At 44.4% G+C, this 15,532-nt stretch overlaps 2 protein-coding genes across 2 annotated transcripts in view; both read left to right on the top strand.

Annotated features, from left to right (window-relative positions):
• The window catches only part of LOC306981091 (NACHT, LRR and PYD domains-containing protein 3-like), a gene marked incomplete at both ends in the record, with an annotated part of 491,281 nt that overhangs the window by 133,616 nt on the left and 342,133 nt on the right, over nt 1–15,532 (top strand). The gene's annotated exons all lie outside the window — the stretch shown is intronic.
• On the top strand, nt 686–14,082 carry LOC306980685 (protein NLRC3-like; the record flags this gene model as incomplete). The annotated part of the gene is made up of 4 exons (XM_079580114.1): nt 686–761; nt 11,763–12,259; nt 12,495–13,816; nt 13,893–14,082. 4 exons carry the CDS (start codon nt 686–688, stop codon nt 14,080–14,082), a joined length of 2,085 nt encoding a protein of 694 aa, XP_079436240.1.

Below are 15,532 nucleotides of genomic sequence, written 5' to 3'. Positions count from 1 at the left end.
TGCACACAAACCTGGGCTGCGTCCGAAACGAGCAGATTGGTCAGAGCTCTTACGCCAAACCGGATGTGCGTCAGCGTCCGCCATGACAAGATGCTTCCGAATTGGTCTGTTAGTTAGGAAGTAGTTAGGAAAAGGAGCCTCGATGCTAACTATCACTATTGTATATAAGTTCGTAAAAGAAAAGAAAATGCTCCCTAGAGCTTTATATAATTCCTGATTCTGTCCACTGGAAGCAAACATTGGCAGTGAGTTCATATAAACAGTTTATTTCCGTCATCAGTGGAAGGTTTTACAAACTACACATTAGCTTCAGTGCACTGGGGGAACATGAGACTAAAATAATCAGGTTAAAAACATTTGCACTACAGTGAGTTCTGAGACAGTGGTCTTGGTCGATCCAAAGTAGAAAACCTCGTACCTGGATTTCTCTGCAGGTTAGAAGGTCAGGTTTTAGCTTTATCCCCAAAAAATACGTCACACAATGAAATGAACTTTCCTCACATCTAGGAGTTTTATTTTAGTTCAATCGTGCAACATGAAACAAACATATCACTTAGATAAATAGAGACATAGTTATTACAGTCATGAAGAGACTGTTCCTGTGGGGGGGGGCGTGTCCAGGGTGGGAGGGGCCAGCTGTGATCTGAGGAGCCAATCACCAGACAACGTCCTGCACCTCACAGCGATGGAGATGAGGATGGACTCTGAAGGACAGAACTGCACTGACACCGGCAGCTCGAGCTTCTCTGATGAGGTCCAGGGTTAAGGTGGCGCTCAGGGAGGGTCCATCAGGGTGAGGGGTCGTCATCAGCTCCAGGGTATTTGTTCTGCACCACCTCCTGTAAACTGAATCATCACAGTTCATCTGCACAACAGTCCAAAGATCCTGATCTATCAACACATTAAATCTTACTCAGAACGCTGCTTCTCAGACTTTTCCTGGTGTGGCCTCACCTTTAGTCGTACAGTAGATGTTGGGCTTGATCAAACTCACCTTTAGTCAGAGAACACATTTATCTATGGAAATAATAAAGTATCACTTAGCTAAACACTAGCAACTCACCACAGGATAAAACATGAACACTAGCAACTCACAGGGTAAAACATGAACACTAGCAACTCCCCACAGGATAAAACATGAACACTAGCAACTCACCACAGGATAAAACATGAACACTAGCAACACCACAGGATAAAACATGAACACTAGCAACACCACAGGATAAAACATGAACACTAGCAACTCACCACAGGATAAAACATGAACACTAGCAACTCACCACAGGATAAAACATGAACACTAGCAACTCACCACAGGATAAAACATGAACACTAGCAACACCACAGGATAAAACATGAACACTAGCAACTCACCACAGGATAAAACATGAACACTAGCAACTCACCACAGGATAAAACATGAACACTAGCAACTCACCACAGGATAAAACATGAACACTAGCAACTCACCACAGGATAAAACATGAACACTAGCAACACCACAGGATAAAACATGAACACTAGCAACTCCCCACAGGATAAAACATGAACACTAGCAACTCACCACAGGATAAAACATGAACACTAGCAACTCACCACAGGATAAAACATGAACACTAGCAACACCACAGGATAAAACATGAACACTAGCACCTCACCACAGGATAAAACATGAACACTAGCAACTCACCACAGGATAAAACATGAACACTAGCAACTCACCACAGGGTAAAACATGAACACTAGCAACACCACAGGGTAAAACATGAACACTAGCAACTCACCACAGGATAAAACATGAACACTAGCAACTCACCACAGGATAAAACATGAACACTAGCAACTCACCACAGGATAAAACATGAACACTAGCAACTCACCACAGGATAAAACATGAACACTAGCAACACCACAGGATAAAACATGAACACTAGCAACTCACCACAGGATAAAACATGAACACTAGCAACTCACCACAGGATAAAACATGAACACTAGCAACACCACAGGATAAAGCATGAACACTAGCAACTCACCACAGGATAAAACATGAACACTAGCAACACCACAGGATAAAACATGAACACTAGCAACACCACAGGGTAAAACATGAACACTAGCAACACCACAGGATAAAACATGAACACTAGCAACTCCACAGGATAAAACATGAACACTAGCAACACCACAGGGTAAAACATGAACACTAGCAACACCACAGGATAAAACATGAACACTAGCAACTCACCACAGGGTAAAACATGAACACTAGCAACTCACCACAGGATAAAACATGAACACTAGCACCTCACCACAGGATAAAACATGAACACTAGCACCTCACCACAGGATAAAACATGAACATTAGCAACACCACAGGATAAAACATGAACACTAGCACCTCACCACAGGGTAAAACATGAACACTAGCAACACCACAGGGTAAAACATAAACACTAGCAACACCACAGGGTAAAACATGAACACTAGCAACTCACCACAGGATAAAACATGAACATTAGCAACACCACAGGATAAAACATGAACACTAGCAACACCACAGGGTAAAACATGAACACTAGCAACACCACAGGGTAAAACATGAACACTAGCAACACCACAGGATAAAACATGAACACTAGCAACTCACCACAGGATAAAACATGAACACTAGCAACACCACAGGATAAAACATGAACACTAGCAACTCACCACAGGATAAAACATGAACACTAGCACCTCACCACAGGATAAAACATGAACACTAGCAACTCCACAGGATAAAACATGAACACTAGCAACACCACAGGATAAAACATGAACACTAGCAACACAACAGGGTAAAACATGAACACCAGCAACACCACAGGGTAAAACATGAACACTAGCAACACCACAGGGTAAAACATGAACACCAGCAACACCACAGGGTAAAACATGAACACTAGCAACTCACCACAGGATAAAACATGAACACTAGCAACACCACAGGGTAAAACATGAACACCAGCAACACCACAGGGTAAAACATGAACACTAGCAACTCACCACAGGATAAAACATGAACACTAGCAACTCACCGCAGGATAAAACATGAACACTAGCAACTTACCACAGGATAAAACATGAACACTAGCAACACCACAGGATAAAACATGAACACTAGCACCTCACCACAGGATAAAACATGAACACTAGCACCTCACCACAGGGTAAAACATGAACACTAGCAACTCACCACAGGATAAAACATGAACACTAGCAACTCACCACAGGATAAAACATGAACACTAGCAACTCACCACAGGATAAAACATGAACACTAGCAACTTACCACAGGATAAAACATGAACACTAGCAACTTACCACAGGATAAAACATGAACACTAGCAACACCACAGGATAAAACATGAACACTAGCAACTCACCGCAGGATAAAACATGAACACTAGCAACTTACCACAGGATAAAACATGAACACTAGCAACACCACAGGATAAAACATGAACACTAGCAACTCACCACAGGATAAAACATGAACACTAGCAACTCACCACAGGATAAAACATGAACACTAGCAACTCACCACAGGATAAAACATGAACACTAGCACCTCACCACAGGGTAAAACATGAACACTAGCAACTCACCACAGGATAAAACATAAACACTAGCAACACCACAGGATAAAACATGAACACTAGCAACACCACAGGATAAAACATGAACACTAGCAACACCACAGGATAAAACATGAACACTAGCAACTCACCGCAGGATAAAACATGAACACTAGCAACTTACCACAGGATAAAACATGAACACTAGCAACACCACAGGATAAAACATGAACACTAGCACCTCACCACAGGATAAAACATGAACACTAGCAACACCACAGGATAAAACATGAACACTAGCAACACCACAGGATAAAACATGAACACTAGCAACTCACCACAGGATAAAACATGAACACTAGCACCTCGGCCTGTACGATGTGTTGCTAAACACTGATCTCACAGTGACTGAAGACACGTTTCCTGATCCGACTTCCCGGCGTGAAACAAACAGGAGGAAGTTGTAGAAGAGAAGGAGCAAAGTGAGAGTGAGAGACAAAGGTTTATGGATGTGTTTGCAGAGGATGTTTAATATTAACGTGGTCACTCAGCGCTGACGTCTTCATCAGACGCTCGTCCAGCAAAGTCAGGACAAAGTTCATGCATTCATGAAGGTGAAGAAGAGGTTAGAGGAGGAGGAAGAGGGCGGAAAGTGAATAATGCAAGAGCGAACCCTGACCCGACCAGCAGCACCAGCAGCACCAGCAGCACCAGCAGCACCAGCAGCAGCACCAGCAGCACCAGCAGCACCAGCAGCACCAGCAGCACCAGCAGCACCAGCAGCACCAGCAGCCACTCACCGGGACGTCTTCATCAGATGTTTGAGTTTACTCACCTCCGCAGATCCAGCGCTGGATTCTCTGAAAGAAAAGCATCGACTTCTCACAATCTGGACCAGGGAAGTATTTATCGACAGGTCAGTTTAAGGTTTAGGGTCAAAGCTGAGACACTGAACTAAATGAGCACGTGAGCAACAGAACTAAACAGGAAGTATATTAGTGTTAGTTTAGGCCCAAAAAAAAAAATCACATGTAGGTCAGTGTTTTTTTCCCAGATTTTGCTTTTATTGTTGGTTCTGGTAAAAGGTAAAGACAGAAACCACCACCGAAGCAAAAAGTGTCTGTTCTTTGTTTATTTCCTTCGGTTTGACGGAACGACGCAGCTGCTGACGCAAAGTTAAACCTCTTCCCAGGGGCGGACTGGCCATGTGTCCATTCTGGAAGATCACAGAAGGGCCACCAGTTTAAATCTTCTCCTTAACCTCTTAAACCCCCACCTTAACCGAGCTTTACCCAAATCTAAGAGCTTAAAAACAAAGCATCAAAATAGTAACAAGTGAGCCAGAAAAGCAACAAAAATGTGACAAAAAATGTGACAAAAAAGTGACGTGACGAAAACATGACAAAGCAACGAAATAAGCAACGAAAAACCGTCAAAAAACTGACGAAAACATATATAGTGTATTTTTATATGTCCTTGCAGAACATCCCACTCGGTCAGACATAATGTAAAACAGTGATTCTCAACTGGTGGGTCAGGACTTTTTTTCAGTATTTTCAATCTGAAACACAGAAACTCACTGGAGTCTGTTTAAATTCATATTATTGGGTTGTTTTGATCAGAATTTCCGTCTTCAAAGCAAATCCACGACGTGTTCAATAAAAACATGTGGTAAATACAGTATTATTGTATAAGATATATGACAGATGACAGTTTTATTTAGGGGCAGCTGGTCATTAAGGTAATGGTGGGTCTCGGAGCCGGACCACTTTAGAACCACACATGTAAAACTTTGGCTTTTGTAGAAAATGGTTCTTAACTTAAGGCGACAATGGTGAAAATGGTCCCTCTGTGACACAAACCCGCCGACCCCGGCACTACAGGCCAAACTGTAGAACATGCGCTGGGTTCAGGTGGGGGTTAAGAGGTTAAATATGAATAAATGTCCAAACAAACTTAAACCGTGGGACAAACTTCGACTGCAGTTAAAGAACAGACGCCTGGAATTAAAGGAAGACAAAAGGATCTACAAGAGCTGGAGTGAAATGACTGTAAACTGACTCTGAGCGGAGCCTCTCTCTGTTGTCAGTGAAGTATCTGCACACACACACGCAAGCTGAGGCAGGTCACATGCTTTACCGGAAGCCTCATGTTTCCTGTGCAGCTCAGACTCAGGAAATCTCTCCTCACAACTGTCTGAGCTGCTTCTGTGAGCGTCAGATCCAGGTGAGTCTTTATTTATTCACCGTGTTTTCCATCAGTGCGTCTGTTTCAAAGGTTATGAACATAGACTCAGTGGAAACAGAATCACGTTTATCTTTATGGGCACTTGTCCTCATAGATTTCAGACAGAGTAACTGCACAGTCAGGCTTTTCCTCCAGATTCCTCTAGACTTTGTTTCAGAGTGAAGCCTCCGGACTTTCTTTTGTCACTGCGTCAGTGTTGTTGATGTCAGAGGCGTTAAAGTCTCTTCCACTTCCTGCACTAGTTTGTTGTTAATGGTTAAAGGAGACGACATTAAACGACCTCAGGCAGACACAGGAAGAGCAAAGAGCAAACTGCAAACCGGAGCCGCCTCAGATTCAGCACATCCACCACAGCAGAGCCACAACAATATAAAGATTTACAAGTTTGACTAAAACATTTCACAGTAAAACAGTACGTTTTGTAAAATGATCCACGTCCACAGTATAGAAGAGTCATGATACATTAATAGGTCACATTTAAACATATATTAAAATACAAATGGTTTATTGTTTCACAAGTGCATAATGTATATTCTTAAGTAACTTGTTGTCTGTCATATTTACCAAAGTGGATGAAAACTAAATGAGTAACTCTTGCTGTATATAAGGGTTAACCGGAAATAAAGAGATGTTTTTGCTGCTGTTTGGTTCAGTTGTTACATGAGCTTCCGAACAGCAGGTGGCGCTGTCTTAGATCTGCTGTGCTGAATCTGAGGCGGCTCCGGTCTGTCCTTTACATGATGAGGTTTATCTCTGTGTTAAAGGCTCTGATTCTCCCCCAGGACGAGACTCGGGGGAAATGGCAGAAGGAAAAGCAAAGCCTCCAGAGGGCAGCACTGAGCCACAGCTCTGTGGGACAAAGTGAGTTCAGCTGTTTATCGACTTTAACCGTCTTCAAAGATAAATGTGTTTAGAGACAAAGCAGAAACAGATTATTTTCTCTTCACTCACAGATCTACAGTGTCGGCTCTGTCCATGAAGAGTAACATGTCTAAAAACAGAAATCCAAACTTCAGTCCTGAACCTGCTCCAGACTCACGGTGAGAAATTAACCTAATGTGGTGTGAAATAATCATTGAAATGATCATTCTCCACCACCTTTGGAGGTGTTTCCCACTTTGACCTTGGGGTTTCCAGCCCATACTCTGGCGGCCATGTTGTGATGGTCAAAAAACTAACCAGATTCTTCTTATTGTCGTGATTTCTCTGAACGGCCTTTGATGATTCGATCTAACGCTCAGGGAAATATAATATTTAAAGACTAAACAGATGATGTGTTTGAGATTAGTATTAGAGTTGCAGTGAATAACAGAGATTCAGTTAAAGATCATAAATCCATCAGTAATGACTGGCTCCTCGTTGATCGTTATAAAGAAAATAAAGACATTAATCTGATTGTTCTGTTGGACTTTGGCTCGAGGCCTGAAGGAGCTGTGACCAGACTGAAATCCCACAGAGGGTTTTCCTCAGGGTCACAGAGAGCCCAGGTGGTGCTGAAGCTTCACCTTTGCCCTTTAAGATAAACAAGTATTATTGATCTGATTTTACTTTAATATTTGCCTTCAAGCCGAAATCTGCAGGAAAAACAACTTTACAGAACGAAGTCGGACTCTCTGCTTTATTATTACTAAGTCCACATGGAGCATGTTAAAGTCATCTCTGCTCCTGCATTAAAACGCCCCCTGCTGGCCAGAGGCTGACTTCACATTTCAGATTCAAACATGAATCATCTTCTCTCCACAGAAGCAGATCCACAGCCTCAGTGTCGGCTCTGTCCATGAAGAGTGACTGGTCTAAAGGTCACGTTCCAGATTTCAGTCCTGAACCTGCTCCAGACTCACGGTGAGAAACAAACCTGATGTGGTGTGAAATGATCTCCTTAAATAACGCGGCAGTGACTGAGACTTTGTTATTTCGTTTGTTTCTAAGTTCTCCACAGTCTCATCATGGATAAGGGCTTAAAATGCAGATTCAGCTTTAATTTGAGGATATCCAAATGTGAGAGTTCAGGATCCACAGCTCCTCCAAGTCAATCCGTCTGTTCTGATCTTTGCTTAGCATTTTAGTGCCGCACTCTGAGTAACTGCAGCTGTCTTAAATGTGTCGTACAAGTGAAATTGAAATAATTAGACAGAACGACAGTAAAGACCTGGCCCAGCAGCTCAGAGGAGCAGACCACGGGCTGCAGACAAAAGTCACTGAACAAACATTTGACTCACAGCTATAACAGAACAAGGAGCTGTAAAGTGTAACATGAGGACAGTGACAGGGTGAGGCTCTGACGGCTCCACACTGGAGATGAAACAGAAAACACTGAGCTACAACGTAAGAACAGGTTTAATTTTGCCAATCATCTCAAAAAATGAAGAAAAATGGGCACAGCTAACTGAACATCTAAATAATAATCACACCTCTCTCCATCCAATGCAGTTTGGGTTTAGGAAGCATCACTCCACAGAAACAGCCACTCGCTACTTTCTAGACAATCTAAAGCGTCTACTAGACCAGGGTGGCTTTGTGGGAACTGTGTTCCTCGACCTGAAACCTGCTTTTGACACTATCAATCATAATGTCCTTCTTGCCAAATGAACATGTTTTAATTTCTCTAATAGTGCCCTCTGCTGGATAAAATCATATTTGTCTGAGAGAAAACAAGCTGTTCAAATTGAAACGTCACAATCCACTTTTCTCTCTTGCTCAGCTGGAGTCCCACAAGGCTCTATATTGGGTCCAATTCTATTCAGTTTATACGTCAATAATCGACCTAATGTTTGTAAAACTGTAGAATCCAATTGTTGCCGATGACAGCGTTTTGTATGTCCATGCAAAAACTAAATGTGAAGCTGCTGCTGTGCTCTCTGGTGCAATGGTGGCGATGCAGTGGCTCCATGACTCCAGAGGGTTAGCAACCATCTGTTCTGGTCAATGGTGAGAGATGAGAAGGTAGAACAATTTAAATACCTCGGAGTGGTATTTGACTCCAATTTAACTTTCAAGCAACGTGTAAAAAAATGTCCCATACAATCAAGTTTAACTTGTCAAACTTCAAACATATAAGACGTTCTCTGACAAGAGTCAGCTAAGACGTATATGCACGCCATGATATTCAGCCATTTAAGCCACTGTTATACCACATGGTCTCACACATCAGAAGCTGTCCTGAAACCACTAACATCCCTATTTAAGAAAACACTGACAATATTGGACCAAAAGCCTTTACGGCACCATTACTGTAACATTTTAAGTAAGTATAATATTCTGGACCTTGATAGCTCAAACATTTATGGATGCTTGCCTCATTTTTAAAGTTTTAAATGGTCTCGCTCCTCCTCCGCGAGCAGATTTCATAAGTAAAAAAAATAGTTATCGAGCTATAACCAGAGCCTCGTCCAGAGGCGCGGGACTAAATTTGGTCAAATGGTGCTTTCCATCAGAGGCTCACAGTCAATGGAACACACTGCCAACCCAAGTCAGGAACTGTGGCACCTACTTTACCTACTTTACTTTTAAAAGAGACTTGTACAAGGGGCTTGCCATTGGCTTCAAGGGTGGTTTTCCACAACCTCATCGAGTTTGCAATGAATGAATTATGCTCTACCTAAAACTAGCCATTTCAGTTGACCCAATGAAAGTAGAATATTCCACCCTAATCTAAATATCTATGTCACCACAAGATTTAAGGTTATTACATTTCTGTAACTGAAGTGAAATTCGACTTGAAACAAACAAACAATAAAACAAACCATGACCTCAGTCAGTACTCATTGGATTGGATATGTTTGTATATGAAACACTTCTTTGGCCGACCTTAGTTATGGTATATATAATAAAGTTATAATAGAATATAAATGAACTGCACTGTCAAACCACTAAACCACTAAACCACTGTTATGTGGTCAAAGAACATAGAATATGAAATGTGAATTTCATATGGGGGGGGTCCACCAAGATAGTTTGAAGGCTCTTAGAGTCCTGTTGATGTTGTAGAGCTCCAGGCATTCAATGATCCAAGTATGTGGCATTGAGTCGTAGGCTTTCTTGTAATCAATCCATGCAGTGCTCAGGTTATTGTGTCGGGTTCTGCAGTCTCGAGCGACTGTTCCGTCTACCAGGAGCTGGTGTTTGGCACCTCTGGAATCTTTACCGATTCCCTTCTGAGCTGTGCTCATGTATTGATCCATGTGCTTACTTATCTGAGCCGCTCTGGTGCCGGACATGAGCTTCCACGTTGTGGAGAGGCAGGTTATTGGCCGATAGTTGGATGGGACTGTACCCTTTGAGGGATCCTTCAGGATCAGGATTGTGCGCCCTTCGGTTAAACCATTCAGGGTGATTCCCATCCCTCAGCAGCTGGTTCATTTGTGCTGCCAAGCGCTCATGAAGAGCCGTGAGTTTCTTAAGCCAGTAGGCGTGTATCATGTCAGGGCCTGGTGCTGTCCAATTTTTCATACATGAAGCTCTTTCTTGGACGTCTGCTGCCCTCTCTGTGGCCCTCTCTGTGGCCCTCTCTGTGGTCCTCTCTGTGGTCCTCTCTGTGGTCCTCTCTGTGGTCCTCTCTGTGGTCCTCTCTGTGGCCCTCTCTGTGGTCCTCTCTGTGGTCCTCTCTGTGGTCCTCTGTGGTCCTCTCTGTGGTCCTCTCTGTGGTCCTCTCTGTGGTCCTCTCTGCGGTCCTCTCTGTGGTCCTCTTTGTGGTCCTCTCTGTGGTCCTCTCCCAGAGCCACCAGCCACGGTGCATCACTGTTGTGTGCTGCCTCCTTCTCCTATGCCTTTCCAGTACTGTTCAGTTTCCAGCCTTGGTGGGTCTGCTCTGTTATTGTTACCCTGCCACTGAGCGGACACTTTCGCTGGTTGAGTTGCGAACAGACGATTGTCGTTGTCGTTGTCTCTCATGTACCTCTTTAGGCGTCTGGCCAAGGCTTGGAGCCTTTGTTTGGCAGTTTCCAATGCTTCAGGTATGGGCATCTGGCTGTACCTTTGGGGTACTTGCTTTTTCATGGCACCTTTCAAGGCCTCTGTCAATTGACTCACTTCCCTCCGTGCTGCCTTGATGTTTTCCTCCAGCCTTCTTTTCCATGGTGGGTATTTCATCTCATGGTTGCTCTTCCGATAGCCAAGCTTCTCTAGGATCACTGCTGCTGTGGAGTATATCAGCTCATTGGTTTCAGTGATGGTTGATGTAGGAATTGCTCTCAGAACTGCATTCACATCTTCTAGGAGACTTTCTGACAGTACTTCTCTGAGCCTCTGTAATTGGCTTCGGGGTTGCCTGCTGGACATTTTTGCCATGATCTTATTTTTCAGGTCAGTCACTCTAGCAAAGATTGATTCTCGCAAAAGTGTATCTTACATATTTCAGATGTCAGTAAAAGAATGTTGTTGGTCTCATGCTCTGCCCTTTGATCAGCCTCTGACCTCAGCATCACCTGCACACGCACACTTCACTCCTGAAGCTCAGCATGAATCCAGCTTCACTTCTCAGGCTGAAGAACCTGATCTTCTCTCCACAGAAGCAGATCCACAGCCTCAGTGTCGGCTCTGTCCATGAAGAGTGACTGGTCTAAAGACTTCCCTCCAGACTTCAGTCCTGAACCTGCTCCAGACTCACAGTAAGAACTGACCTGAACACAGAGTCTCAGCAGCTAAACTGTGCTTTATATTTGTGATTGTAACTTGTGAGATGTTAAAGACGTGCTCAGTGCTGTGTGTTTGTGTCACAGAGAAACAGAGTCAGAGCAGGACGCCTGGCCTCAGTGTGGAGACACAGGCAACAGTCCTGATCAGGGGGTTCAAGGCCCTGCACCAGGTGAGTCTGCTCAGTCTGAGACTCATCAACTACAGCAGGGAATAAGAGACCTGTTCATCAACATTAACAGGTGTCTCCTCCTCTGTGTCCAGGTGAAGGTCTCCACAAGGTTCTGAAGGAGCATAAGCAGAGCCTGAGCAGCAGATGTGAGAGTGTGACAGAGGGAAGTGAAGAATCAGGAGATAGAACTCTTCTGAACAGCATCTTCACTGAGCTGTACATCACAGAGGGCCTCAGTGAAGAGGCCAGAGCCCAACCTGAGGAGAGGAGTCTGGAGACACAGTCCAAGAAGAAGCAGGTCCAGGAGATCACCATCAGGTGCCAGGACATCTTTAAAGCTCTGCCCCCTGAGCAGCAGCAGGGGGCACTGCAGCAGGGCTCCATCAGAGCCGTGCTGACTGTGGGCGTGGCTGGAGTGGGGAAGACCTTCTCAGTCCTGAAGTTCTGTCTGGACTGGGCCCAGGGCTCAGAGAACCAGGAGCTGCAGCTGGTGGTGCCACTGTCCTTCAGAGAGATGAACCTGGTCAGAAGGGGGCGCTACAGTCTGATGGAGCTGATCCAAGTGTTCCATCCAGCGCTGGATCCACAGGTCACTCTCATTTAGAGAAAGCTTTACCTTTCACATCATATATTTCAAAGTCTCAAACACTTTTGAAATGACTCCTGGCTCTCAGGGCGTTTGTTAGTTCAGTCTGTGTTCACATTCACTGTAAACCCTGCAGTCCCTCACACTGGAGCTCCACCACTCACTGGTTTAAAGTGAGGGTTGAAGGAAAGTGGTGTAAAGTCATGGATGTTAAATGTTGTGTTTCTCTGCCCCACAGACGCTCACAGCCCACACTCTGTCCGTCTGTAAACTCCTGTTCATCTTTGACGGCCTCGACGAGAGCAGACTGTCTCTGGACTTCAGCTGTGAGCTCATCTCTGAGGTCACACAGAGGTCAGAGGTGGGCGTACTGTTGGTGAACCTCATCAGAGGCGCTCTGCTTCCTCACGCCCTTATATGGATCACCTCCCGCCCAGCGGCGGCCCATCAGATCCCAGCGCGGTGCGTGCACAGGGTCACGGAGGTCAGGGGCTTCATCACTGACCCACAGAAGGAGCAGTACTTCAGGAAGAGGTTCTCAGATGAAGAGCAGCTTCAAACAGTCCTGTCCCACCTCAGAACCTCCCGCAGCCTCCACAACATGAGCCAGATCCCAGTCTTCTGCTGGATCACCTCCACAGTCCTGGACCACGTGTTGAGAAGCCATCAGAGCGGACCACTGCCCCAGACCCTCACAGACATGTACGCACACTTCCTGTTGGTGCAGACGCACAGGAAGAGGAAGTACAAACAGACACAAACAGAGGTCAGGTCTGAGACCTGGGGGCTGACAGAGGCCGACACAGAGCTGCTCCTGAAGCTGGGGAGACTGGCCTTTGAGCATCTGCAGACAGGAAACATCATGTTCTACCAAGAAGACCTCGAGCAGGTGGGTCTGGACCTGAGCGAGGCCTCGGTCTACTCCGGACTCTGCACTGAGATCTTCAAACGAGAGAGTGTCTTCAACCAGTCAGTCTACTGCTTCATCCACCTGAGCGTGCAGGAGTTTCTGGCAGCCGTTTACCTTCACCACTGCTTTAAGAACAACAAGGAGGTGGTCAGGAAGTTTCTTTATGGAAGTGAAGGAACAGTCTCAGGGTTAAGTCCAAATGAGTTCCTCAGAAATTCTCTACTAAAGTCCCTGCAGAGTCCAAACGGCCACCTGGACCTGTTTGTGCGGTTCCTTCATGGCCTCAGTCTGGAGTCCAACCACAGACTTTTAAGAGCTCTGCTGAGTCCAATCGACCAATCAGAAATCACCAAAGTCATTAAGAACCTTAAAAAGATGAACTCAGAGAAAGTCTCCCCCGACAGAAGCATCAACATCTTCCACTGTCTGATGGAGCTGAAGGACCAGTCTGTGCAGCAGCAGATCCAGGACTTCCTGAAGTCTGGAGGTGGATCTAAGGAGGAACTGTCTGAGATCCAGTGCTCGGCTCTGGCCTACATGCTGCAGATGTCAGAGCAGGTCCTGGAGGAGCTGAACCTAGAGAAGTACAACACGTCTGATCAGGGTAAACAGAGACTGATCCCAGCGGTGAGGAACTGCAGGAAGGCTGTGTGAGTCCTCAGTCACAGACAGAAGCTTCACAGACCTGTTAGAATCACTCACATGTCGCTCTAACATCTGTTACAGGTTTGGAGGCTGTGGACTCTCAGAGCCTCACTGTGAAGTGGTGGCGTCAGCGCTGAGCTCCAGCCCCTCCCATCTCAGAGAGTTGGATCTGGGTTCTAATAACCTGAGTGACTCCTCAGTGTCTGTGCTGTGTGCAGGTCTGAAGAGTCCTCACTGTCAGCTCTCCTCTCTCAGGTCAGTGCAGGTCTGAAGAGTCCTCACTGTCAGCTCTCCTCTCTCAGGTCAGTGTCAGGTCTGTGACGGCTCTCGCTCGTCCATCCTCCACTCTCCTCATCCTTTAATCACTGAGTGATGGGACGTAACCGTTCTCTGAGAGTGAAGTAAAGTGTAGGAGATCATGTCTGAAAAACTACAGCATTTACCCCCGACCTCTGAGTCCTGCTCCAAACCAGAGTCTCAGATGTTCAGCTGTAGCTACAGAAACTCCTCTGACTTTACTCTGGACTTAATCACTTCATTTATTCTTTATTCAGATTGTGGGCCTGTGGTTTGTCAGAGATCAGCTGTTCCTCTCTGGCCTCAGCTCTGAAGTCCAACCCCTCACATCTCACTGAGCTGAACCTGGGTGGTAACAAAGACCTGTCTGACTCAGGAGTGTCTCATCTGTGTGAATTTCTGCAAAGGTCAGACTGTCGCCTGCAGATTCTCAGGTCAGTTCACTGTCTCTGTGTCAGGGCTCAAGTTTAATGCAAACTATGAACAAAACAGTTTTAGATTTGTTTTGTTTTGTTCATGACAAAAAATAAAAAATAAAATAAATCATAGAAATGAAAGTCTTGTAAATATTGTGTTAAAAAGAAATGGAACAAAATAAATGAAATTCATCTACATTTAGATGTGTATATTATTCAAACTATATTTTATAAAGTTTTACAAATAATTTGACTTTAAATGGTTTGTGAAAAAATATAAATATTAGAAACTATTCAGTTTTATATTCATGACTTTTATTATTCAAGATGTGTCTTTGTGTTTGTTTCATATGTTTAATCTCTGGACTTTAATCACTTCATTTATTCTTTATTCAGATTGAGTGGCTGTGATTTGTCAGAGATCAGCTGTTCCTCTCTGGCCTCAGCTCTGAAGTCCAACCCCTCACATCTCACTGAGCTGGAGCTGGGTAATAACAAAGACCTGTCTGACTCAGGAGTGTCTCATCTGTGTGGTTTTCTTCAAATGTCAGACTGTCGCCTGCAGATTCTCAGGTCAGTTCACTGTCTCTGTGTCAGGGCTCAAGTTTTGTTTTGTTTTGTTTTGTTCATGACAAAAATAAATTTCCAGAAGAATAAAATCTTAGAAGTCTTATCCATAGACTTTTAGAATATATTTACACATTGAGTGTCAAAAAGAAAAAAACATGTTTTGCATTATTTTATTTTTTTTATTACTACACGAGACAGTCTTGGCCTGTCCTGAGTCAGACTGATCCTCATGTTCACAGATTCATGGGGGAAACAGTCTGGAATTGTGCAATTTGAATCTCGCTGACTTCAGCAAAATTAAGACGAGCCAGTCTTTATACAATATGTATTCATAGATACATAAATAAAGTCAGTCAGACTTTTTGCAAGGCTAAGAAAACTTGGGAAAAGTCATGATCTGGACATTTCATCACAACGTTACAGAAATAAACTTGCCCC

Source organism: Gobius niger (genome assembly GCF_951799975.1).
Source record: "Gobius niger genome assembly, chromosome: 21".
NCBI classification, from domain to species: Eukaryota; Metazoa; Chordata; class Actinopteri; order Gobiiformes; family Gobiidae; genus Gobius; species Gobius niger.
The sequence above is the reverse complement of the archived record's forward strand: the minus strand, read 5'-3'. Positions and strand labels throughout refer to the sequence as shown.